We start from the raw sequence: 25,657 nt of genomic DNA on the forward strand, positions 1-25,657 counted from the left end.
CGCTGTAAGCCGGGACAGGCGGCTCCGCAGTCCCGGCGCTCACCGGACGGTGCCCGCTGAGGCGCTCCCGGTTCCGGGAGGCGGCGGTTCAGCTTCCGGGTGAGGGGTGAGCGGGCGCCCGCCGCCGCCATGGCCGCGGGGCAGGAGGCTGCGCTGCCCCCCGGCCCGCCGCGCTGGAGGCCCGGCCCGGCCCCGCCGCCCGCCTGAGCCCGCTGAGGAGCCGCCGAGCTCGCCTCGCCATGACCCCCTGGTACGTACCCGCTCGCTCCCGGCGGGGCCCTGTCGCGGCCCCGGAGCACTGTTGGGCTGCGGGGGCTCCGTGCTGGGGCCTCCGCCCCCGGCGGGTCCTGCCGGGCCCGGCCCGTCGGTGTCTGCGCCCCGGCCCTGAGTCACCGGGGCAGCGGGGACCGAGCCGGCGAGGCCAGGGGGCGGAAAGTTTCCGTCCCGACCCGTTGACTGGTCCCCCGTGGGTTCGGGTCCCCCTGTGGTTTTAGATCCCCCGTAGGTTCGGGTCTCCCGTGTCCGCCCGTCAGGCTCCTGCCCCTCGCTCTTCGGGGCCAGAGTGGAATTCCCTTGGATTTTGACAAGCGCTGAGTGTTTCAGCAAAGCACTGATAGATCTATAATACCGTTCCTTTTGAGTCTTCATAAATGGCAGATCTAACTTTTTGTGTCTAATGGTAGCTCATTAGTCTCTGAAAACAGATCATGTTTATTACTTATGAAATAATGTTTTCATGTCCCATCACCCAGAGCTAATTTAGATTTCAGTAACATACAAGGCTGTAAAAGAGCCTTTAGCATTAGGAAGGCTGAGAAGGAGCATCAGTGCTTTAATAATCTGCGCCTTGTGGAGCGAAATAGGAGGCAAAACACGTCTTTAGCTCCGTGTTTCTCAGCGTTGCTGTTGCCTTGTCTCTCTGTAGCCATGGCTGGTACCAGCCAGCGCCACCGTGCCTGCGATGACACAGCCAGGCAGATGGGGGGGTCAATCGGAGCCTCTGTTATGCTTGTGGTCCTGCCTGGGTGTCCGTTCTCTGGGGCATATTTCAAACTGAAATTTCCTAAACGTATCTTTTGAATCCATTAGGCTGTGGTACTAGGTATTTTGCCACTGAAAGTGGTAGATGAGGAAATCACAAGGATAATGGGAAAGGCCAGCGTGGCAGCCTTTTGTGGTTCAACACGGGAAACTTGGCTACTTTGGATTTCGTCTTAGTGTTGTACATCGATAGTTACTTAGCAGCAGCTGGACTAAGTCACAGCAGATAAGATAAGCCATTGCTTTTTCCCCGCAAATGCTCCACGCTCTTCATAGTGTCGATTTGGTCAGTGCAAGAACATACCAATTGCCGGTCAGTGTTTTGTGCTTCGTATCTTATTTGTTTCCAGAACCCTACTGCTGCTCACAAAGGCCATGGAGAAGAGGTTGGAAGCCAAGTTCAGCATTAGCGCCCGGTTCCTGTCGCGACACTGCCTGGGAAAGCCAGCAAGGGAGCCCAGAGGTCTGCAGCTGCTCTGCCTGTGCGCCTGCCTGTGTGCCTTGTGCTCCTCAGCAGGTGATTCTTCTGTTCTCTCTGGGACCGTAGCTGGTTTTTTTTGTGCTATTTATCCCTCTCACTTGTTTAAAATGTTCTGAGAGGAAAGGGAAATTATTTATTGGTAGACATTGTAGCTGGTTTAAAAAACAAACAAAGCCCCACCCTTAATGATTGCCTAATGAACTACCAAAGGGCAGGAGAGATGTGGGGCATGAGGGAAAACAGTTTAATCTAAGGAATACCTGAAGCAGGTTGGGAAGGCAAGAACATTTTTTTTTAAGCCTTCAAATGTTAAGACTCTCCCCAAACACAGTATGTCAATAATCTGTATTTGCTCACAGCCAGTTGTTATGGGTTTTTTTAGTTCCTGTTCAAACCTGAGTAACCAACCTCCTGCTCAAGTAAATAACCAAGTTGGTGGCTTGTATGGAAGCCTTCGCATAATGATTGTGTTTTGTTTTGCTTTTTTATTTAAGAAGTTCAGATTCTGACTTTTCAGAGAGATGTGGTAAGGCCCTGTGAGTGTTTTGGGGCCACATCTTCACCAAGAAGTCATGTTTTTCCTATGTGCGTGTGTAACGTGCACCAGATCCTAGTTCAGAAGGTTTGTTTCTCGGTTATGTGGACGTGTTCTCCAGGCTGCTGCCTGGTGAGTGTTTGAGGGCTGATCTGCTTTGGAGAGCTTAAACCTCGAAGGGTGATGCGTGTGCGGAAACAAATACAATTATACGTGACATGGTTATCCTGATGTGGACACTTTTTCCACTGTAGTTTTTGTTCTTTTGGTCTTGGTTGTGTCATAGGCAGCAGAGTTTGTTAAACTGAGGAGGAATTATGACTGCCTAGAAATTGATGTGATCACGCGGAGTTACGCAAGAGGAGTTATTTTGACATAATTGGTTACATGTGACAGATTTTAAAAGTCTGTGGAGTCAAGTCTTTAATCATTAATCTGATATCAGGAGGGATTAAGTGCCTGGGCAAATCTGTGAACCTGAGCTTATTAATAGAAACTGCTCTTGTCCGTTCCATTCCGCTGCTGTTCAGCAAAGCCCTGAGCTGCATCGTCAGGATGGGAGCTCCCGAGTTCTTGAGAAGAGCCGCGTTTTTTGTACTGTTTTACTTGGGAAGAAAAAAAAAAAGCCAAGAAAAACAAACACATCTTTCCAGAGATGAGCTGCAAGTGTAGGCTGAGGAGCTCTGCTCGCTGCCATGGCGCTTAAATGAATTGAGTGAATGTCACGCATATGACTCTTCCCCAAGTGCAGGAGCAAGGGGAAGGTGGCAGCACTTTGATATCATGAACTTTGGGTAGCAGCTGCGATTCGGAGGGTCAGAGTTCCTCGCCAGCTCAGTAGTGTGGGGTTAAGTGTCCTTGTGACTGGAGTTTAAAGCCCTGAAGTCAAACACTTCAGGTAGCCTAAGGCAAACAGACGCCTGCATCCATTTGTGCTGTTCTGCTCTCACGGAGTTTTCCAGAGCTGGTGCTTCAGGAGGCAGAGGTTGAGCGCTGCTCAGGAGCCCCAGGCTTGAACAGAAAGGTACCTCCCCTCTGCACTTCTCTGTGTTGCGGTTGACTCTGGGGAAGTGTCCTGCTCCATGAGCCTGCCGTGAACTTTTCTTTATATGTTGTGAAGAAATGGGGACTGAGGTATTATAAATGAAATTCAGACTTCTTTATTTTCATGGAGAAAAAAGTATCCCATTTGCATTGTGTTCAGGAGCTCCATTCTTGCCAGGCAGGGAGCCAGCTCCGGAGCACAGCCTCTGGCTGCACCACTCAGCACCCGGCGACATCGTTCGTAAAGTAATCTTTCAGTGACCTATTATCCCTTGGATGCTGAACACAGCACAGTGTAACAGTCCCATAGGTCATTAGTCTATTTTTAGGGAGTCCTTAATCTGCAGAGCTCTGAATTTTGGAAGCCTTTAATCCACTGATCCCTGCAAGCACTCTAATTTTTTATGCTAAGAAAAAAACCCCAAACATATGCAAAGCAGTTGCTGCTTTACTGCCGATCTGAGATCTGAAGTAACTTGACTCTTCAGAAACATGTTTGACAGGTAATTTCTGTCGTAGAAAGCCCTGTTGGGGAGCAGGTGGTGAGAACAGGCCTCACAGACCTCTGTTCTAGGAGATACCACGTCTCAAATGGGGAATTTCAGTCAAGTGACTGACTTCAGACATCAGCGTGGAAGAGGAAAACATGTTGCTTTTGTGCACTAAATTAATCTTAACAATAGTGATGAGGATCTATTGTTCACTGCTTTAAAGGGTTGAGAATTGTCTTTATTTGTTTTCCCTCCCCTTTCCCAGATGCAAACTGGAACAGATCTAAATGTGAGCCGGGGAAGATCGTGTTTGGTGGCCATTTGAGATCGTGGGAAGATCATCATTTACAGCTTCTGGAAGGATTTCATACCATCTGGTCCTGTCAGAGCGCTTGCTGCCAGAGCCCCACCTGTGATGCCTTTTGGTTCTTGGAAAATCTGTGCATCCAGGTGAACTGCACTGTGCGTGGCACGTGTCAGGCGAACAGGACTGACGCTTCTGACTCTGTTTTGGTATTTTTAAAGAAATCAAAAAGCATGGAGCGCTCCTTAAAGTTTCAGACAGAAGGTGATGTGAAGACCTGGTTTCACAAGCAGTTGGACCGGGACATCCCTGCGCAGGGGAGAAAAAGACTGCGGAGGTCGTTGCAGACGTGGAGCTTCGCGGGGAAAAGGATGGAAGTCCAGAGAGGGGCCAGAGCAGTGAGCCCTGGCACTGAGGCTGCGGCCAGAGCACCACACAGCAAATCCAGAAGCAGCCGAAGCGAAGCAGAACGCTTGAAGGATCAGGTACTGAGGCACTTAGTGGCAGACAAACCAGTTCCCAAAGGCCATCCAAATCAAGAGGACTCGCTGACAGATGGACAGAACCCAAGAGAGCAGAAACCCAAAAGCCCCTTCCCTCCTAACAGCAATAATGTGAATAGGTCGAGCGACGCAGACGGTGTTGGTTTGTCATGGGTAAGTGGGATTGCTGGGGCAGAAACGGGGCAGCCTTGGCCAGCTCGCACCTTCCCGCTCAATCTGCTTTATGTAGACTTTTCCTATCACTTCAGAAGATTTAAATCAGCCTTTCAGGATTTCTGTTTTCAGCCTCCCGCCAATGAGGCAAGGCCGAGGGTTGGGGTTCTTGTTTGGGGGGTGGAGGTTTTTCCCTCCCTTTTCCTCAGTGGAATAAAGAGTCTTTGGGAAGGTGAAGGGAGATGGATGTCGTGATGATGCTTGTCCTTTGTGTAATCACACCATGTACTTGCTGACTGAGAAGTGAGATGTGATGTCAGTGGAAGTGCCTGGGAGTTGAAAACTGTTACCTGTAATCCACAGAACAAAATAAGCTGTGTTCCTTTGAGTGAATCGAGGCAGTTAAATATGTTGTTTTATAGAGTCATGCATGGAGCTTTCAGTGCACTTCCATGTCAGCCTGCTTGCTTGAGGTGGCATCTTAATGCCAACTTTTCCGCTCGGTTTTTAAGACTACTTCGGTTTCTCAAATCCACAAACTTAGGTTGGCATTGGTTGAATTAAACCAGTTAGTCTCTACTCCAAACACGTACAATGTAAATCTAGATGTTAGTCTTAAAGAGAAACTGGCGCATTTCAATTGTTAAATGATGTTTCAATTTTTAAATCTGCAAATAGTGTTTAGAGCCTTATCATACCAGAAAGCCCATGCACTCGTGATGGTGAAATAGAAAGAATTCGACTTGGTGAAGCTGTTCCTTAAATACATTTTGCCGTGTTTCTAGGATTTGGTGCTGTTGGAGCCTGACGCCTTCTGGGAACTTGAGTGAATGCATTTCTCTCCCTTGTGTTCAAAGCCTGGGTGCAGGCAGGGCTGTGACTGCCCGGAGCCCCCACCCTGCAGAGCAGGATGTGGAGCGGGGCCAAGGGCCACGGCGGAGAGCGCCAGGCCAGCCCGGGAAATCACCCGCAAAAGCTTCACAAATGTTTGATTTTCCAGATCCCCGCAGCATTTAGGGCTGACTCAAAGTATTGCAGCATTTCCATCCTGCTTGTTCTTTCCTCCTCTTAATATCTGATATTTACCCAGTGGCCCCATTCTATCTCCCTGCTTGTTGAGTTTGCAGTGTTGCGTTCTGAGTTGTCACATCATTACTGTTCAGTGCTTGTCCAATAAACTGGTTGCAAATACCAAATAACATGGATTAATCAGCTTCTGAATATTGCTGGGTATCCAGGATTTCCCATCTTTAGGAAGCACTCTCTGGTGTCATTAACTTTTTCTTCTCCTTACTAATTTTTGCTAGTATGAAGGTCCAGATCTCTTGACAGAACACAGGTTCATCAAAATAAAAACTTGTTACTAAAATCTGTTTGCTGTGATGGAATTCCTGGCTGTCACATTTTTGAGGTTTAGAACAGAGTTTCTGAGGAGCAGAAAGAATTAAAACAATCCACCTTAACAGGCACGTTGAGCTGAAGCTGGTTCTACACAGCCCTGGGCTAATTCCTTGGTTATTGAACCATCCAGCTTTTGCAGGGAAAATCTAAGGCAAGCTATGCAGCTGTCCTTGTGCTGCTGATCTGTGAGCGGTTTAATTTAGGCCAAGGATATAACATTCAGGGCTTTATAGTTGGGAGGTGGCCAGTCTTTGCAGGAGGGAGATGCTCCAGCAGGGAGTTGGGTTGGGCCAAAATAAGTAGAATTACACATATGCTGAAATGGGTAGAATTTCACCTGGGCTGGATTTTGAAATAGCTCAGGTTCAGTGCAGATTCCGCTGCTCTAGTTCCATCTGATAGACACAGGACTCCCAGGGGCACCAGGTCATTTATCCCTTGCCAAAGGCAAGTAGGGACTGGAATCAAGTGTCTGACACTTCTGTATTCATTCACTCAGGCCAGTGTGCCCCTTCTCTCGATTTCCTACGCTAATAAGACAGGACAGCTGGCAAACTTCTCATCTGCTCCTCATTTATCTCCAAGAATGAAATCTTCTGTTCTTTGCTTTAAAGAATTTAGGGTTATGGAGTAAAGATAAGAAGTGTCTCAGCTTGCAAGCATTAGAGGCATTTTTGACTGTTATGTTGCCCCAGGCAAAGCTTATCTAATTCGAGCTCTCTGCAGACATTTGGCTGTCAATTCATCCTGAAGACTTCTGGGAGGAAGAGGATCTCTCTTAACTGTAGAGTTAAGAAATGATTTGCCAAAGACTGAAAAACAACCCCAGCCTTCTTGCAGAGAAGCCTTCACTGCTACTCCTGGCCTGGCTGGCTGTTGCAGTACGTGTAGGATGGCTTTATTTTTACAACTGGCATTTAATGTTTCATAAAGCCCAGGCCATCTACTGGGCATGATGTTGCCCAGCCTGCTCTAGAGCATTTTTCCAGTTGCTGTTTCATGGAGTGAATGCCAACAGCATGGTATGAAAGCTTGAGAGTATTTCCTCCAATATGAGCTTTTGAGTGGGGAGCAGTGGTGGGCAATTCAGCTCCAAAACACTTCCCAAGTCAAAGATGGTAATTTGCTCAATTTAAAATATTTAGCAGATGTTCTCAAAATAGAGTCAGTGGAAGGTAAATTGTCAAGAGTATTGCCTGGCAGGCTAAGAACTGGAATGGGGCTAGGTACCGTAGAAGGAATTTTCTGATGAAAGAAAGGAAATTGTTCCTGCCACTTTGATTATTTTCAATCAAGTGGCTCATCCTGTATGGATGTGAGGGACTTTCTGCCCGCGAGCACAGGTCTCTGCCCCGGCAGCGTCTCCCGTGGCACGCACGCAGGGAGCTGTTTGCGTCAGGTTACCTTGCTTTGAAGAGTAGCTCTGAAATACATTCTCCCTTTGCTGCGATGATTTGATTATTGCATAAAAATGCCATTGCAATCTTCCTGCTTTGTGCTTGCCAACTGCGCAGCTTTAGAGAAAGGAATGTATAGCCAAAATAAATGGCCCAGATGAACCATTTGGACCATCCTGGTCCTTGATTTTGTTCCTGTCTTACCCACCTCTCTGTTCTTTTAGCTCCGCTCACTGCAATTTTGAACATAGACCTTCTGTCAGGTTTGCCACATCAACAGCCGTGGTGCCTAATACGCTGGAACTAAATCTATGGTATTAACTGGTATTCAGCTGAGCTAGAGATAGCGTATCAGCCGTGGAGGAAGAACATGGAGAAACAATTCCAAAGAGAGAAGAGGGAGCAATAAAACATCCTGCTTCTGAGCAAAACAAACCAGGGACTTTTCAGCCTGGTGGAGGTGACGTGCAACTTAAACACAGTGAAACAAAAGCGCTCAAGTCACACTAACACAACTTTTTCCTTTACAGATCTCCACAGGAACACCTGCGCCAGACCCGTCAGTGCTGGCTGCGTTCTCCAGCCCTGTGGCACAGGGTTTGGCAGCCGCGGGGGAGACCGAGAAGCCTGGGCAGCCGGAGGACGCTTTGCTCCATCCTCACGCCTCGGACGTGTTGCCCACGGTCAGCCCCGTGCCAGGAAAAAGCACACCAAAGCTGCAGACAGCTACTTCAGTGCCAAGTGGTGTCCCCACAAACGGCAGCGTTTCTACAACCCAGACCAGCGCTGCCGTGTCACCGAGTGCGACGGCCACCACACCAGGTGAGAACATCATCTGGCCAGGCTTTGATGACAAGCTATTGCAGTGTTGAAAAATAGAGTTTCAGAAATCATGGTGCCTTTGAAAAAGCGCTGAGGTACGTGCTTCAGTGCAGGTGGTGGTTGGACCCCGTTAACTTGCGAGGTCTGAGAATGGGATCTCGGCACCATAAATCTCACAAGTTCCTTTCCCTTACAAGGGAACAAATGGAAAGTGTGAAGGAAATGCTGCATCCAGACATGGTTTTGGCAGGAAGCTCGTTGGATGCTGGTGCTGACAAGTTAGTATTGTTTTTAAGGGCTTACCCCAGCTAAAACTTGAAAATATATTTTAAATGTCTTCAGTGGCTTGTGTTGGAAAAGTAATGTAGCCAGGGCCTCCTCGTTTTGCTAAATAATACAAAGATAGTGTGAAAGGCAGTTTTTCTGAACAGGGTTTTGGTTGGGTTTTTTTTGTCTGATTGGTTTGTTTGTTTTTTCCTGTTTCTCTTTCAATTCTGTGTTTTCCCCCCTCAGTTATGAAGGAGCTGGTGGTTTCTGCTGGAGACAGCGTCCAAGTGACTCTGCCAAAGAATGAAGTTCAGCTGAATGCTTTTGTGCTTCCTGAACCGCCACCTCGTAAGGCTTCCCGGGGAGTTCTGCTGAGGGCTTGTGACAATGGCAAATAGGCAGTATAAACAGCATTAAATAAGGATAATCTTGCAGGTGTCTTTTGTCAGAGAACACTTTCCTGTAGAAATTTTTCATCCTGTGCTATTACCTCTCCCAGAAAATAGCAAGACACAAAAAGCACTGAGAGTGCTACACAGTCATTAGATTTGGCAGGCAATGTATTCCCTAAGTGTGTGAGGAAGCAGCGGATCTTCAGCATCTGTTTGTGATACTTACTGATGGGTGACAAGCTGTCTTAGCAAGCGATCTCTCATTTGGTGGGTTGCAGTCTGATTTGGGGTTGGTATGCCGAGGAAGACATTTTAAACACTCCTCATTTCATCATGCAAATCCTTCACAGCTATTTGTAAAGCTCATCTCTAGAGCTCTGTCCACAGTGGCAGTGGGAGACTGCACTGCAAGGGTGTTACGGGTTGTACAGCAACAGGGATAAATGCATTCCTGTTCAAACACTGGTGTTGTGTTGTGTCTGCAGGATTTGAGAGTGTGATAAGGCTTTTCTCTCCTATTATCCTGGAGCGGTGATTGAGATGGGGTTTGGCTCCGGAGTAAATGTGTTTTTAGAAGCACAGATTGTCGCTTTCCCGGGGTATATTCCCAAAAAGCTGCGACTCAGATTCCAAGCTGTCTCATTTCTCCGTAGCGCAGCAGAATGTGTCTTGTAAATGTTTAATGCCTTTGCTTTTCTTTAGCACGGCAGAAAGGCAGTCTTGTAAAAACTCATATCTGGACCTTTTTTTTTCTTAAGGAACCACTTATTCCTATGAGTGGGAATTGATTACTCATCCAAAAGACTACAGTGGAGAAATGGAAGGGAAGCACTCACAGACTCTTAAGTTATCTAAGGTAAAGCTTTTGCTGCTTCGTATCCTGTTGTATTAAATGGCAGGTGGAGAAGACGGGGACCCTGGCAGCCAGGAAAGACTTGTACCTGATTTCAGGATGAACAGGAAATTGCAGAATGGGCAGGCAGCCAGCGTTTGACTGCAAGCTCTTCTGTGTATCTTAGAAAACAGAGACTGATCTGGCACGAGGGAAAGAAGAAATTGATTTCAGGATTTAAGAAGGAAGAGAAGAACTACTTCCCTTTGTAAAAATACGCAAGAAGAGAGGTGGTTTTTTCCTTACACACAGCCTTTCTCAGCTCAAATGCAACCTGCTAGTACAGATTCCTGTGCCCAGACAACCTGAACTAATCTCCGTTATCTCTCTTCTGTTTGCCTATTGTTGTTAGAAAATAAAGCTTGACTGGCAATCCTGTGGCACCTGTGGTAGAAAGAAATACTAGTCTCTGGTTTCTGCATAGCCATTGTAAACTAAAAGATACGTAATATGTTTTGGCATGGAAAGCATCCCTTGCTGTGTATGTGTAGGTTGGAGCATAATTGCCCGTGTCTAATGTGCTGCTGTACCAAGGGTGGTAACTGGACCTTCTCACAGCTCCTGAAAAGGTGCAACTGGCCTGAAGGTCAACAATTTTTTGTGTTTCCTTCCAGCTTACTGTTGGTCTGTATGAATTCAAAGTCATCGTTGATGGGGAAAACGCCCGTGGAGAGGGTTACGTGAATGTAACAGTGAATCCAAGTGAGTTGGTAGGATTGTGATACCTGTGATACTTGTGATACCACGATACCTGTACCACAGTGTTTGGCGTATTTGACTGGACCCTGGTTTAACACAGAGAGAATTCATTGTGCTGCGAACTCAGTATATATATGTGTGAAGTTATTTGTTGAGATGTGAAGCTTAGCAAATGCTGCACCATGGAAAGCTGCTGCTTCAGTAAAAACTAGCTGTAACTGGGTAAAAAGTATATAGCAGCAGGAACACAAAATGAAGGGAAGCCAGAGCTTTGAAGCTCCTTTGGAGATTATTTTCTTCCCTATCATTCCCAACCCTGTGCAGGTTAACTCCAGTCTCATTCCTTATGGTAAGACGTGGTTTGCAGATGGGCTGGTGTAGATACAGCAGCTTGTGCTCACTGTCTCACCACGTCTGTTTTTAGATGGCCTGTGTAAAGAAGCAAGCACAGGTTCTGCATTGCCTTTTATGCAAAAAAACTCTTGTACGCTTCAGCAAGACTTTTTCTCCAAGCTTTGTGGGCAAAGAAGTGCTCTTGCACTCCCTCAATTAGCAAGAGTGTGTGTCTGGCCTTCTGGATGCAATTGCTGATCATTTCCTTATAAGCAGTGAATCTGCGGCTGGCAGCATGCATCAAAATCATTCATTTTTCAGAGCAGCAGCCGAACTTTGGCAAGAAGCTGTAGGTGCTGCTCTGTTTGGGTGGTCTGTGCTGGAGTGCTTGCCCCAGTATGGGACAACTGATGCAGCGCAGCCATTTCCAGAGCATTAGTGTGGCGGTTTGCCTCCTTGCTTGTTTAAATCCCTTTTGTTAGCACTGTTTCCACGCGCTGGTGTACAACTTGCTGATAGCACGAGTTGCTGTGGTTGATTGTGCGTTTCTCTGTGATCAGTCTGATCGGTGGCGCAGCAATTCCGCACTCTGGACTCGCTGACTGCAGCACTGAGGGGTAAATAGGGCTGGGAAGAGGATGTGCAATGTATATTCTGCTCGCTGCTCATGGTGCACAACAGCAGAGTGGTTTTTCTGAGTTCTTTGGCAGGGTGTTTTTATTGCGATCTGCCTGTAGATGTCATTGTAACAGCTTGGTTGTTGTTGCAGAGCCTCGGGTGAATCAGCCTCCTGTTGCCGTTGTGTCCCCGCAGTTCCAGGAGATTTCACTGCCAACCATTTCCACGGTTATTGATGGCAGCCGTGAGTACCCACAGTTTAAAGGGCAGTAGTCTAGCAAGCTTAGTTTCTGTGTGTTTGGTTCTGGGCTGACCCTTTGGATAAAGTTTAAGAGGAACTGGCTGTGACACAATCAAATACAATTCAGCGAAAAGAATCAGCCTCTCTTGTCAGGAGAGGGGAATACACACACGACAGCATCTCTCTGTGTTTCCTTTTGAAGGGCACTGGTCTGAGCCAATTCCTAAAAAAGGAGAAGCTCTAGAGGTTGCTGCTTAGAATAAGAAAAACTACTGTTGGTCAAAATTACTGGCCTCTTGTGTTAAGCTTCAAACATGATTAGCTAACACAGCACCTTTCCTGATCCTGGCCTGCACTAGAGCTTTTCAGGGGTTTCTTTGAGTCCATTCAGGTTGTCTTACCCCAACTAGTATTTTGTTAGAGTTTTGGTTTGGGCTTTTTGTCTTTCCCCAGCACACATACAAACCTGGGGTGAAGAGTGTTTGAGTATCCCTGTGAAACAAGGTAGGGAAGAGGATACGGTTTGAGTATCTGGGCACAAGAGAGACCCCTGGGCTTGGACCAAACCCACCTTTGGCTGCTAAGCCCAGTACTGGAGTAGGGGACTGAACACCTGGGGTTTGTGAAGCATTTTCCAACTCCTCATATGTTCATTTTCTTCCACAACTGAAACAGAAAGCACTGATGATGATAAAATTGTCAGCTATCACTGGGAAGAGCTGAAGGGTCCTCTGCGGGAGGAAAAGGTCTCTAGCGACACTGCCATACTGACGCTGACCAACCTGGTACCCGGGAATTACACCTTCAGGTGGGTTATAGCTGCAAGAGTTGATCAATTCACATCCCTTAAAATGCAGAAGATTCCTAAAGTGTTAGTCTGGTTTAAAAAAACAAAGGTGAAACAGGGAGAGAACTCTATTTTGTGACATACCCTCTCTCTTCACTCCTACATTTCCAGGCAGTTTCATAGCTTTGCACTTCAGAAGAGATAAGCTATCCAGCTACTTTTTATTCTTAAGTTGTAGCGTTGGTCTAAGATGATGGCAGAAGGGAACATATGGTCTGCCAGCGCTACAAAATGTCTCTTGAAATGTCAAATCTAAACTGTTTGAGTAAAGGCTTAGGAAGAATTGTAGTCTTTAAATCCAGTTTTCAAATGCAATGTGTTTGTCCCAGATAAGTGAATGAGGCTTAATGGTTTTCTGCACGTACCTGAGTAATAGACAGTAGCTGATTTTGCTTCAATGTTCTGTGTTTTTCCTTTGCTCTGCATTTTGGTGTGATGTCCATGTGCTGCATCAGCAGATCTAGTTAAAATAAAATAAACTTGAGTATCCATAACTGAACACTGTTTTATCCCTAAGCAGTTGCTTAGGGATTGATGCTCAGATCCAGATTTAGCAGGAAGCTGCTCTGTTTTGTGGTCCTGGCCCTACCTGCAGAGGCACACGGTGTTCAGGTCACTGGTGGGTTATTAATGAACCTCTGTGTCCGTGTTAACGAACATCTCCCATTGGGAAGCGGTGTCATACTCAGGGAGATCTTTTCTGTTACAACTGTGTGTGTAAAAGCTGCTGATCTTTCACTAGGATGGTTTAATCTTGGAACTAGTTGGTAGATTTCGAGTTAGAGGTGGACGTGACTGAATTCCTTGCATCACTTCGAGGCTGATAATTGGGTGTTTGGGGGAAATTACTACTCAGAAAAAGCACCGTTGCCTCAAACCATAGGGTTTTTTCACTTCTTAAAAAAAATTACTCTCCTGTTCTTGAAAGTGTCCTAAATTTCGAACTCTTCTTTTGCATTTCAGTTCACTCCAGCCAGTGTTTTGTGTTCAGCTCGATAATCTTGACTCTTCACTGCTCTTTGTTTTCAGTCTAACAGTAGTGGACTCAGACGGTGCCAGCAACTCCACCACTGCAAACCTGACTGTGAACAAAGCCGTGGATTATCCTCCAGTGGCAAACGCGGGCCCAAACCAAGTGATCACCCTGCCTCAGAACTCCATCACCCTCTACGGGAATCAGAGCACCGATGATCACAGCATCGTCAGCTACGAGTGGCTGCTCAGCCCGAACAGCAAAGGGAAGGTGATGGAGATGCAGGTCAGTGTGGCTCTCCCATACTCATGCTGGATCTTGTACTAGCTGGCTTATTTTTCTATAATCAAATAATTTTAAAATTACTGTTAGCACATGACTTATAATCCTACAGAGCCAGCATGTGATGATTAAATATATGCTTAAAATGAAATCCTCATGAAGCTGGTATTCGCTTAGTGCCTGAGCTGGTGCGCCAGTCTGGCCACAGGTTTTCACTGGCATCCTGTTTCCTTCCTTGAGCGATGCAGTTTTAAATACTGCTCAAGAAGGGACGATGAAGAGAAATGGAAACTCGATGGTGTTGGATTCTGGTGCCTTTTACAGCAGCTCTCAGCACAACTCGATCACACTTTAACCTGCTAGGGAAGCGCATTCTTTCTCTGTTCGATTGCTGACTTCTCAGAACATCAGTGGTAGCGGAATCAATGATGGTGTAATAGGGATGTCTAAGTGCCATCCCCAGGTGTGGAGCCAGACTGAAGCCCTTTGAATCTGCTGATAATAGTTGTTTTAGAAGCAGGATCTTCTGATCTATCATCTGTGTGGGGATTATTTTGAATACGTGACTATGTTTTCTCGAAGGGGGTGAGGACACCAGTCTTACAGCTCTCTGCGATGCAAGAAGGTGATTACACTTACCAGCTGATAGTGACGGATTCCGCTGGGCACCAATCCACTGCAGAGGTCACGGTGATAGTCCAGCCAGGTGAGCTGCTGCTTTTGCCGCTTCCATTCCAGGCTTAGAAGCGAGCATCAATCTGTCAGCATCCTCTAGGTCTCACGGGAGCTTTGTGCTGCTTTCAGAAAAACTGCTTAATTTAAGACCATTCTGGGCTGGTATGTTGCTGATGAATGAACAAAATAATGTTTCTAGGGATATTGCCTTTCTAGGCTGTTCTCTCGTTTTACACAATGTAGTCTGATTGAAGTTATCCCACTGCAATGGCAGGATTGTATTTCCAAGCAGCTGTCTCTGCCCACAGTGCTGGTCCTGGGACAGGAGCCCAAAAAGTGGAGCAGTGCTTACAGAATGAGAGCAAAAAATCAGAACTCCTCGATTTTCTTCTCATTTTATTGCAGATGTGTGGATGAAACACTGATCTGCACTCTTATCTGCTTTTAACCTCAGTTTTTCTGAGTACAAGGTTGAGATAACAGGCAATAAGCATACTAGGGATCATGGAGAAACTTCTTAATGCTGGGGTTTTAAGCTCCACCTTTTATGGTATGTGTATGAAAAATATTGCAATCCTTTTTCAGAGAACAATAAGCCCCCAAAGGCGGATGCTGGTCCAGATAAAGAATTAACTCTTCCTGTGGACAGCACCACTCTGGATGGCAGCAAGAGCTCAGATGACCAGAAGATTGTCTCCTTTCTTTGGGAAAAAACACGGTGTGTATCCTCTGTAATCAGGTAACAGCAAGGCCTTCTGGCTCAGTGTTTGAATGAGACAATGTTCTCTTCTTGTTGTCCTGCTTCCCTTCAGACTCTGAATTCCCTGAAGTGCTTCAGGGAGTTCAGGAAAAAGCCTCTGAGCAACTTGCAGTAGCTTTTCCTGTTTTCTAATGCAAAGTGTGCAAAGCTCTTAGAAATGAAGAAACTATTTTTCTTTATACCTTTCCTTAAAGAAATTGGCTTATTGTGCAGTTTACGAGCCGATTTTGCTGAAAGTACCACTTTTTGTAAACTTTACTTAAATGCTGATATCAGTGCTCCCCTGATTTAAAAATAACCAGAACACTAAACCACCAGAAATCATGTTTTTTGTTCCGAGTGCTGCACTTTCACTTTTGATTATCTTGTAACTGGAGAAAACAATTTTGCATTTTGTTGCGGACTCTGTATTTCCCGGCAACTGTGTGTTTGCATCCCCATAAATTCTGCTTGAGCTTGAGCCTCCTGGTTGGTGTGGCACAAGCTCCTGTGACCTGTGCCAAGTTCAAACAGATCCTCTTGTGCTTTGGTTAGGGGCCCCGATGGCGTCAAGCTGGAGAACGCCAACAGCAGCATTGCCACTGTAACCGGCCTCCAAGTTGGGACGTACGAGTTTACTCTGACCGTTAAAGACGAGAGGAACTTGCAGAGCCAAAGCTCCGTCAACGTCATTGTCAAAGAAGGTACGTCCAGCCATGTGCTGAACTGCCTCACACGGGTTAACTCTGAGCAGTTCAGCAAAACCTGTGTTCAGAGGCATGCCAAAATAAAAAATAGGTAAAAGATACTGTGGATAGCACTGAAATGTCTTTAAGCCAAGGCTCTGCCCTTTCTGGAGGAGCGGTATCTTCAGCTGAATGCTGCAGTACATCGTTTCCCTTCTCCTCCCCTGGGGTTAGACAGGGATTTCTAAAGATCTAATGCAGCAGTTTTTGTTTGGGTATGACCAAATTTTTCTCTAACTGCGTTCTTTCTGTTTCCTTAGAGATAAACAAGCCGCCAGTTGCAAAGATCGCTGGAAATGTTGTCATCACCTTGCCCACAAACACAGCTGAGCTGGATGGATCCAAGTCCTCTGACGATAAGGGAATTGTCAGCTACCTGTGGACCCGGGACGAGGGGAGCCCAGCCGCTGGGGTGAGCTTGCTTTTCTTAAACGGCAGCACCACAAAAATCAGTGAGAAATAGCGCTGGCAGCTCCTGAGGAAACATGAGGCTGATTGTTGGCACTCATTACCTTTGATATCCTTAAGTATGACGATCTGTCATGCTAGTTTGATCCTTCGTTTCCTGATGCTTATTTTGCTCTGCCTTCCAGGAAGTCTTAAATAATTCAGACCATCATCCTGTCCTCCTCCTGTCCAATCTGGTGGAAGGGACCTACACGTTCCACCTCAGAGTAACAGATGCCAAAGGAGAGAGTGATGTGGAAAGGACCACAGTGGAAGTAAAACCTGGTGCGTCTGGGTTTTGTGCTGTACCGCGTATGCCTAGAGAGCACTAGCAAGTCCTATGTCTGGATACATAAAATGTGTAGTCTAGTCCAGCTCAGGACTGTAAAAGCCAAAAGTTTTGGGGGATGTGATTGTATTTTCATGTGGTTTTTTGGGGCTGACTCTTCCTGCTTGCTGTTACCTGTGAAAGTCATTGACTTTATCTCTTCCTACAGTGTGAATCTGTAATTTTAGAGACCTGACTTGTACCCAGACTGTTAAATAGAAGTTCTAAAGATCTGTATTATGTGTGTTCTCACTAGATCCTAGGAAAAATAACCTCGTGGAGATAATTCTGGATGTTAATGTGAGCCAGCTGACCGAGAGGCAGAAGGGTATGTTCATCCGACAGATCGGGGTGCTGCTGGGGGTCCTCGACTCGGACATTACCGTGCAGAAGATCCAGCCGTACACTGAGCAAAGGTGAGGTTCATCTGAGGGGGTACACGGAGGGGAATCGCTTGAGGGTCTAGTAAACCAAGGGGGTTTTTCTCTTGGGAAGCAGATTGGGCAATCGGAACATGTAGAGATGCTGCTTAACATCGATATTCCTGCTTGTTTGGGTCAGAGATGTGTTGCCAAGCAGGTCTTGGGTAGATAAAGCACTGAAAAAGGGTCAAGGGCTGTGCTTAAAGTCATGCTGCAAGTCAGCAAAGAATCTGCAGTTATACTTTGGGCTTTCCTGAGTTGAGTAACGTATTGATTCCTTCGTGTCCAAGCTGCCTGCTGTAGCAGTAAAATCAGAATTCATTGTCTGTGCAAACCTAAAGAGCTCAGAACAGAAGAGCCAGCACTTTTTGTTGTAATATTACCTTTCTATCCCTGCCATGGCCAGGCCAGTTGCCACTGTTCTTCACTGAGTAAGGCAAGTAAGGGATTCTTGTAATTAATGCTTCATCTGTTTAGATGTTTATTACGTAGACAGACAAGAGGGAAGTGTTATAAAAGAGCAGAGATTATTTTCTGACAGATGGCTTTAAGATCCCATTTTTGCCTCAACGATCAAAGTAACTTGTACTGTTTAAAAAAGACTCTTTTTTTCCCCCAGCTGCTGGTTTGTTGTTTTTTTGTGTTTTGTTTTGTTTTATTCCACATACTCTGAGAGCTTCACTAATATCCTGTTGACTCATAGGCTCACTGGTAATAAAAAACCTGAAACATCCATGCATCCCTTTGTGAATCTGAAGGATACACAGGACTCTGCAAACCTGGCAAGCGTAGTGGAGCAAGTTGTTCTATCATAAAGTTAATGCAATGACCAGCTCTACCGTTATTGCTTTCAAGATGGAGCCAGGAGTCTGGCCTTCAAATAAATAGGAGATTCAGAATAAACCCCTCTAGTGACAGAAGGGGGAGAATGGCTCTCTACCTGATGAGAAGCAGCAGATTAATCGTTTTTGTCTGACTTGCAGCACGAAGATGGTGTTTTTTGTGCAGAATCAGCCTCCACACCAGATATTCAAAGGACGAGAGGTGGCCTGGACGCTAAAAAATGAACTACGGAAACAACAGTCAGACTTCCTCATCTTCCGGGCATTAGAAATCAATACAGTCAGTAAGTACGAGTCGCTGTGGCACGGGCTCTGCAGGGACTGCCCCTATTGAACTATCCCGTCCCATTTCTGCCTCACGCACGAGCCGTTCGGTTGACCTTGCTGGTTTTGGTCCCCAGCGTGTCAGCTGAACTGCTCCGAGCACGGGCGCTGTGACTCCTTCACCAAGCGCTGCGTCTGTGACCCTTTCTGGATGGAGAACTTCATCAGGGCGCAGATGGGGGACGGCGAAAGCAACTGCGGTACGTGTGGCCTCCTGGGACTGTTCATCTTTGGAAAGCAAACAGTGTTTGACAATTGGGGGGCAGAGTAACGGCTACTTGCCTTCTCATGGTATCTCTGACATGATGCTGACACGAGGAGATAGTCCCTGCCCTGGGCTTGCTACACGTTACCGTCTAGGCAGGCGATATTTGATAGGGAAGTGACTCCTTCAGACCCTTGGTGAACACGCACTAGGGGTTGAAACCATTCTTAGTGCAGAAGTCACACATGCCACAGGAAAAGCAAGTTTTATAAATCAACAGACGCTGAATAATGCCCTTGTGCAGCGAGTCCACGCACTCGATCTCAAGCCTCTGGCTTCCGTAGGTGAGTCAGCGGTGCTGGCAGTGATGGATGCTGGACTCGAATTCTGCAAAGGGTCAGGCCTTTCTCTTTCCAAGAATATCACCCAAAGTACACACTGTCAGCTTTCTGAGGTGCCCAAACCTACTTATTGCTGGTGTATTTTGCTTTCAGAGTGGAGCGTGCTGTATGTGATCATCGCATCTTTTCTCATTGTGGTTGCCTTTGGCATCCTGTCCTGGATGGTGATCTGCTGTTGTAAGAGGTAGGAGCGAGGCTGTAACCCCTGTATCGGTGCTTCCAAGCCAAGTAGCTGCATGAGGAGGTGCAAGATTCAAACCCATCGTCCTGGCAGGTCATCTGCGATATTAGTTTTGTTACTCGGTGTTTCTTGTGAAATATTGAAGTCCTAGAACTCTGGATTCAATTAAGAAGCAAGATTTGGATTGGCCTTTAAATGTGCAACTAAAGCAAGGTTTTTAATGCTTTACTTTGTGATATGAACAAAATCTGAAATAAGCAAGTAAGCTTTGAAAATCAGAGTTGTTTTTTTCATCTGGCTTTTTTAGAAATGGACTGCCTCTTAATTCCTTCTCTTACCTTTCAGACGAAAAGGAAAATCCAAAAGAAAAAGCAAATACAAGATTTTGGATGCAACGGATCAAGAAAGCCTGGAGTTAAAACCAAATCCCAAAGCAGGTAAAACATGAGAAGGAATTGCTCAGCGTTTCCAGAGGGCTGACTAAGAACACTCTTCCTCATGGGCTCGAAATCCCGGGGTGAAGCAAACTGTGTGGCTACAGGCCTGTTGACCCACACTGCTCACTTGTCCTCAGGGCTCTCAGCAGTGATTTCCTGGCTGCATTGCTGGCCTAGAGACTGCAAAGATCAGTGAGTTATTTCAGGCTGGAGTGTTTTTGCTGTGATTGTACCTGATACCTGAACCGAGCTGTGGTCACCTGCTGACTGACTGGGAAAGGAGGGAAATGTGGGAAAATCTGTTGTAACTGTGTGGGGAAAATAGTCCGTGATTCGTGTTTGCTAGTGGAAAATAACTGCTCATCCTAGTGTTATCCCATTTATTGGTGATCCAGCAAAGTGAACAGTGCCTGAAGCAGCTTTGGAGGGCACTGCAGCAAGAGCTGATCGGACAAATCCTCCCAGAACCCGCCTGTCCCAACTGCACAAATACAGATACCCTTGAAAAAAAAGGGTGTGTTTTCCTCCCTCAGCACCCAATTCTGCTTTAATCTGACCATCTGTCACCTCGCACAGAAGAGCCCACTGTTAAATAAAGGGCTCGTTGTTCTGCAGTCTGTAGCAAATGTGCCTCAACCATTTGCTCTCTGGTAACTAAACTCATCTTGCTTCTTCTGAGGCCGGCTGCTGACTAAAGCCTTTTTCCCTGCTAGATATGTCCAGGGAGCGTTCTGCTAACAGAGGAAATGTTGCATTTCTCCATTAAGGAAAAGCTAAATTTAAATATTTCCTCTGCTGACAATATCGGTAAATGTGTCTCTCCTGTCCTTGTGTGTTAATCTAAATGCAGCCTGCTAATTTATCTCTCCTCCCTTGCAGGCAGGAGAGGCAGAGATGAGAGTAGGGAGGGTGGTAAGAGTGCAGCAGTCTTCCCTCACACACCTGCGTGTTCTCTTTGCTCCAGCCGTTAGCCCTCAGAGAGCTTTTTAGACAATGCCCTGAGCAAGGTCAGGGAGACAGAGCTCCCATGTGTACCCACAGCCCTTTCCAATGTCATTTGCTTTCCTACCTGTTTGTTGGACTTTGCACTATCACCCAGTGTCGTCCTGACCTCTGTGGTGCCAGGGTGTCTGAAACAAGGTCACTTTGGCTTCAGCGTTTGAGGGAATAAGTGACAGAAATGGGGGATTCTGATTAGGCTGCCCCTTTGACATGAGAGGAAAAGGAGACTTAAAGAGGGAACGGAGCAAGGTGAGGTTGTGTAACCCCGGAATCTCTCTCTTTCAAGGCGGCAGACAGAAAGCCCAGGTCCTCAACACCAGCCTGATGCACTCGGAGTCTGAACTGGACAGCGATGAAGCCATCTTCACCTGGCCTGACCGTGAGAAAGGGAAACTGCTCCGCAGCCAGAACGGCTCCTTGCGCAACGGACAAGTGGCGCCCAAAGCCAAGAACCAGAGGGAGGAAATCCTATAGCTCCCTGGGGCGGCCGTCGCCGAGCTTGGCGGGAAAGGCCGCTCCTGTCCCCGTCCTACAGCGGCCTTGGCGGCCGGTTTGATGAGGACAACGCTGCTAACTTGTTTCACAGAAAATAACTTTGTTTTTGTGGGTTTCTTTTCATTCAGTTAAAACTGGTTGTACTTGAATTTGAACTTCAAGGGAAATCAAAGGGAGGAGAAAGCAACTGTGAACTCCGGGCGAAGTGTCGGAAAAGGACAGAGCTGGCGTCTGGAGAGCGGCAGGACAGAACCACTTGGAGTGACCGTGACTGCAGGACCCTCCTGGCCCACTCGAACTGCACGAAACACACACCTGGGACTTCGGACTTCAGCTCCACGGCAGCTCCTTGGAGGAGGAAGGTTGAGGCTGCGCTTTGAGCTGTGCTCTGAGCTCCCTTCAGGCTCCTACAGCCTACCACGGGTTACTTCTGCTGTCCAACGGCTTCTTTTTCTCTTTTCCTCCCACCTTCCCTAATGGTTTAAGCACTATTTTAATTTACACTTGCCCTTTCACATGCACTTGGCTGCTTTTGGAGTGTAGAGGAGGGGGAATCTAAACATTATGGTCACACTCCATCAGCTCGCGGGGAAGAGGGGGGTTTGTAGCTGTTCAGATTACCGGCAGGCCCTTCTCACTGGGAGCGTTGGTGACACGGTGGCATTTGGGATGTGAAAGGCTGTGGTGATTGCCTGGGCTGGGGCACCCCTCTGCGCTGGGGGGACACCCGCCTGTGCCACCTGTGTCGAACATCTGGCTGAATTCCAAAGCTGTGACATGTTCAGTGGCCCCAGCACCTTCTGTGGGTCGCCAAGCCGTCCGTGAGTCTGGACATTAACCATATCTCAGTTATGAAATGCCATATACTGTGGTTTGTTTTTGTTTTGTTTTACCTGAAAATTTGCACAAGCCAGGCAAACAGGGGTTGCTCTCCTGGGTCCCCAGCAACTGGCTGCTCCCTCTGCCCGGCAGCCTAGTGGCCTCACGCTACAATTGAAGAGCCGCACGTGCTCCTGATGCAGCGGGACGTGCACGCTTGGTGGAAAAGGGAACTCGGTAGCCGAGGCCGTTGCGTGGTGAGTGCCGGCGGCGCTGGCCGCGTGTCAGGGCTCTGGCAGGTGGGGGGTCCTTTCCCGTACCCCTCCGTTATCTCACTGTGCTGCTTTCACGAGTGGCACCCCTGTCCTTGGGCAGGAATCAGCCTCTTGCTGGCGTGAAGGATGCCACTGCTCCTCTGGATGGGTGGGTGGCTCATTGCCTTTCTTTGTGTTTAATTTAAAAACTGGAAACTTCTTTTGTTGGCTTTTTTGAGCTATGAAAGCCAAAAAGGCTTTAACTTCCTTGGTTGTATTTATATTGCTGCACTACTGATTTGTGTTGAGCTAGATGAAGATTAAACACTATTGAATGGGAGGGAATGTTCCCTCGCTGAATGTAGTCATGGCTGCTGCTAAGTTCATTTTCCCGGCCATTGTGTCGTCCTCGGGCACCAGCGCTGGAGCCTGCGGCTCTCCTGACCGTCAGCCTCGAGCCCTCCCGGCTCTGCCAGGCGCCGGACTTGCCTCCCACTTGTCACCGTCACGGCAGGGCCGCCCCACGGCTTGTCCGTGTGGCTCAGCGCCAGCGTCCCCTTCCCGCTGTCCTGCACCCGCTCTCCCGACGGCTCCTTCCCTCCCAGGACCACACACGGACGGGGCTGACACCGCGATGCTCCCTGCGCCGTGACGTCTCAAAGGGACACGGCCCAGCGCCGGCTGCAGCCGCTGCTGTCAGCTGGGTGACGGCCGGACATTTAACTCTTGGGTGACACCACTCTGATGCGTTTTCCTTTATTTGGATGTAAGGTGATGACAAAACGCAGTTTTGAAGGTGCAGGGAGGGATCAGATGTGGTGCCTGGACTGCACCTGGAAGCGAATTGTACTGTTACAACAGAGACATTGGATTCTCTCTGATTCTGGTCCTTGGGGCTTGTGCTTTTTGAGCCTCTTGTCCCTGCCCGTCTGGGGAAGTCCCCCTGCAGCCGGTGGGGGCTCGGCTGTGGGGCACTGGTTGCTGCAGGGATCCGAGCCCCTCAGGAGAGGCAGAGGCTGCTTTCAAACAAGCCTGGCTTCTCGTTACGGAAGAGGGAAGAATTAAAATCCGTGCAGCTGTTACCGCCCACACCTTTGTTTAGCGGAGGTTCTTTTCCCATCCTCGCGTCTGGCCGCGGTGCCACACGCCGGGGTTGGCGTGCGTTAGCGGGCAGCACCGCCCGCCCGGGATGCGTTTTGCGGTGAGCTCTGGCATTCCCTCCGCGCCGAGCCGCTTGGTCAGACAGCTTCCTCGCTCGTTAGTCATTTGTCAGCGCTGAGCGCAGGTTTGTGACAGCGGGTTTGTGACAGCAGAGCGCAAGCTCCTGTTAGACTCCTGGCTCCCATTAGCATTCCCTGGCTGTGTCCTGCGCCTCGCTCCACATTTAACCCTCGGTGCCACGCAGGGGAGCAGGGACCCACAGCAACGTGGGAGCAGGAGGGAGCCGAGGGGACCCCCCAGGCTGGGACAGGGACCCCCGGACCCGGGGGACAGGCGGACTGTCTGCTGTAGCGCACCGTGGGTGCACAGCTCTCCCAAGGTGTGTGCGCACAGAGCAAAGGCGGGATGTTGAAGTCCCTCGCCACCCTCTCCTCCTCCCCAGAGGAGTCCCCAGTGTCACTGCTGCGGTGTCCCCGAGCACGGTGACCTTGCTGGGGAAGGTCTCTGCATTGCTCTGCATCGCGGTTGCACAATTAGAGACGCTGGCTATGGGAGGTTAAAAGCTGAGACATCTGTTCCACGAACCATCAGCTTCACTTGATTTTGTTTTCTTTAACGTATTCAAACACTGGTTAAGATGTTTGGGGCAAATGTTGCAATCTAGTTTTAAAACAATTCTTTATTCTTTTCTTTATTCTTCTGTGTAGCGGGGCTGCCCAACCTGTCTGAACTTTGGTTTAACAATGTTTGTTGATTGCGATGTTACTTGGATCAAGGCTAAAAGTAATTTTTCTAAATGAAATGTTTCTTGCAAATAAACAGGGAAGATGTTTTGCTGCTGCTCAGCGTCTTTCTCCAGTTTCACACGTGGGATGGTTCCTAATGTGACAACTCAGCGAGTGCTCCCTCCCAGCGTGGGACAGAGGTGGCTGACCCCCGTGGGGAAGGGGCTGCATGGCCGTTGCCCCCAGCACTGTGATGCTGGGACCAGGGCACCGAGTTGGGAGATCAGAGGAACCGCAGACCCAGCCCTGAGCTCCCCGGCTCCGCTTGTCCCGCCCCGAGCAGCGCCCGGGACCAGGAGGAGTTAAAAAAGCTGGAGCCTGGTGGGAGAGCAGGTTTTCTCTTTCCGCGCACATTCTCACCCTCCCCTTGCGCTGTCCTTGCTCCGACCATGTGCAGCTGGCGCTGCTCCCCATCTCCTCCAGTCACCAGGATTCCCTGAGCTGCTGCTTCGCCTCTTCCACCCGGGCTCTCCCGGCCTCGGTGTCCGCAGGGACGGCAGCTCCTACACCTGCCATGGGGGTGACACAGTGACAGTAACGACGTGCTGGTTACGGGGAGGGCACGGCTGGTTTGGAGCAGCATCGCTGCTGCAGGCACCTGCTCCGCTCTCCAAAGGGCACTGGGTGCGATGCGGGCGCTGTGGCACCAGACCGTGGCCACTGTCACCCTCTGTCCATCCCTCTGTCCGTCTGTTCATCCACGCAGGCCCCTGTGTACCAAGTGAGTCCGTCTTTCCATTGTTCAAACAATCTCTTTTCCACACTCGGTGCCAAAGCCTCCCCGCTTGCTCCCGCAGTATATTTAGCTGCCTCTGAGCCTCTACCTTGCCTTATATAGGAGAGGCCAAACGAATTTCGCACTCTCATTATTAATAGCCTGAGAGGAGCTCTTAGGAGGCTGCCAAAAATAGCAGGCAAACAGAGCGCACCCGGGGTGGGGAGCGTGGTGTGGCAGGCAGGGAGCCGCCGGGACAGGGACACCACTGGGACAGGGACATCGCCAGGACAGGGACACCACTGGGACAGGGACATCGCCGGAAAGGGGACATCACGCTGCTTTTTCTGGTTTTTCGCTTTGGGAACCACAACCTGGTGTCTCCCGGCATCCTGCCCCCACCACAGCTCAGAGCAGAGGGTCCCCTCGCCCCCCAGCCCTCCGCAGGCAGAGGTAGGGTTGGGGTGAGCCCGGGGGGCAGCGGGGTCCCAGGGTGCAGAGCTGCCATGTCCCCCCAGCTTTGCTGCTCCGGGTGCTGGAACAACTGCCCCATGGGTGCTGGGGACACCCAGAGCGGGTGTCTTGGGGCGGCCTGGGGATCCCCATCTCTGTGGGGTCCCCCTAGCCCCGTGGTGACAGGTTTCACCATCCCAAGTGCCTCATGGGTTCTACTTCACCCTCCGAGCTGCCTGGGCAGTTGCTGGGCCCAGCAGTGCCAGCTCTCCCCATGGCGTTGCTGCGAGACCCCCCTGGGCACCCAAGGGACATGGGACAGAGGTGCCTGGCTGCCTGCGTGCGGGTGACAGCTCTGGCTGCCTCGGCCGGCAGGGAGGGGGTTTCTCGGCAGAGATGAGCTGTGCAGCATCCCCGGAGCCGGACACACCATGAGCCGTGGGCTGGGGCACCCACCTGGGATGGGGCATGCGAGGAGAGGGCTGCAGGGTGTCCTGCCAGCGCGGCGGC

At 48.8% G+C, this 25,657-nt stretch overlaps 1 protein-coding gene across 2 annotated transcripts; it reads left to right on the plus strand.

The window, feature by feature from the left end:
* Positions 1-5: 5 nt before the first annotated feature.
* On the plus strand, positions 6-24,034 carry KIAA0319L (KIAA0319 like). 2 transcript variants are annotated; one of them, XM_065041612.1, is made up of 21 exons: positions 6-250; positions 1,392-1,558; positions 3,858-4,381; positions 7,881-8,172; positions 8,686-8,787; positions 9,590-9,687; positions 10,338-10,425; positions 11,525-11,617; positions 12,290-12,422; positions 13,491-13,719; positions 14,299-14,422; positions 14,977-15,109; positions 15,686-15,834; positions 16,137-16,288; positions 16,470-16,608; positions 16,908-17,067; positions 18,057-18,199; positions 18,317-18,439; positions 18,939-19,029; positions 19,372-19,463; positions 20,752-24,034. In XM_065041612.1, exons 2-21 carry the CDS (start codon positions 1,417-1,419, stop codon positions 20,937-20,939), a joined length of 3,195 nt encoding a protein of 1,064 aa, XP_064897684.1. In that variant the 5' UTR covers positions 6-250; positions 1,392-1,416; the 3' UTR covers positions 20,940-24,034. The 2 variants fall into 2 exon arrangements, with proteins under 2 accessions (XP_064897684.1, XP_064897683.1); XM_065041611.1 differs by having other exon boundaries at positions 7-250; positions 3,858-4,552.
* Positions 24,035-25,657: the final 1,623 nt, after the last annotated feature.

Source organism: Columba livia, chromosome 26, assembly GCF_036013475.1.
Source record: "Columba livia isolate bColLiv1 breed racing homer chromosome 26, bColLiv1.pat.W.v2, whole genome shotgun sequence".
NCBI lineage: Eukaryota > Metazoa > Chordata > Aves > Columbiformes > Columbidae > Columba > Columba livia.

Bases quoted from the DNA above. Each gene is read 5' to 3' on its own strand.
- KIAA0319L (XM_065041611.1), top strand. From the start codon at position 1,417: ATGGAGAAGAGGTTGGAAGCCAAGTTCAGCATTAGCGCCCGGTTCCTG. The intron at 19,030-19,371 runs GTAGGAGCGAGG...CTTACCTTTCAG, and splicing joins GTGATCTGCTGTTGTAAGAG to ACGAAAAGGAAAATCCAAAA. The intron at 19,464-20,751 runs GTAAAACATGAG...CTCTCTTTCAAG, and splicing joins AAAACCAAATCCCAAAGCAG to GCGGCAGACAGAAAGCCCAG.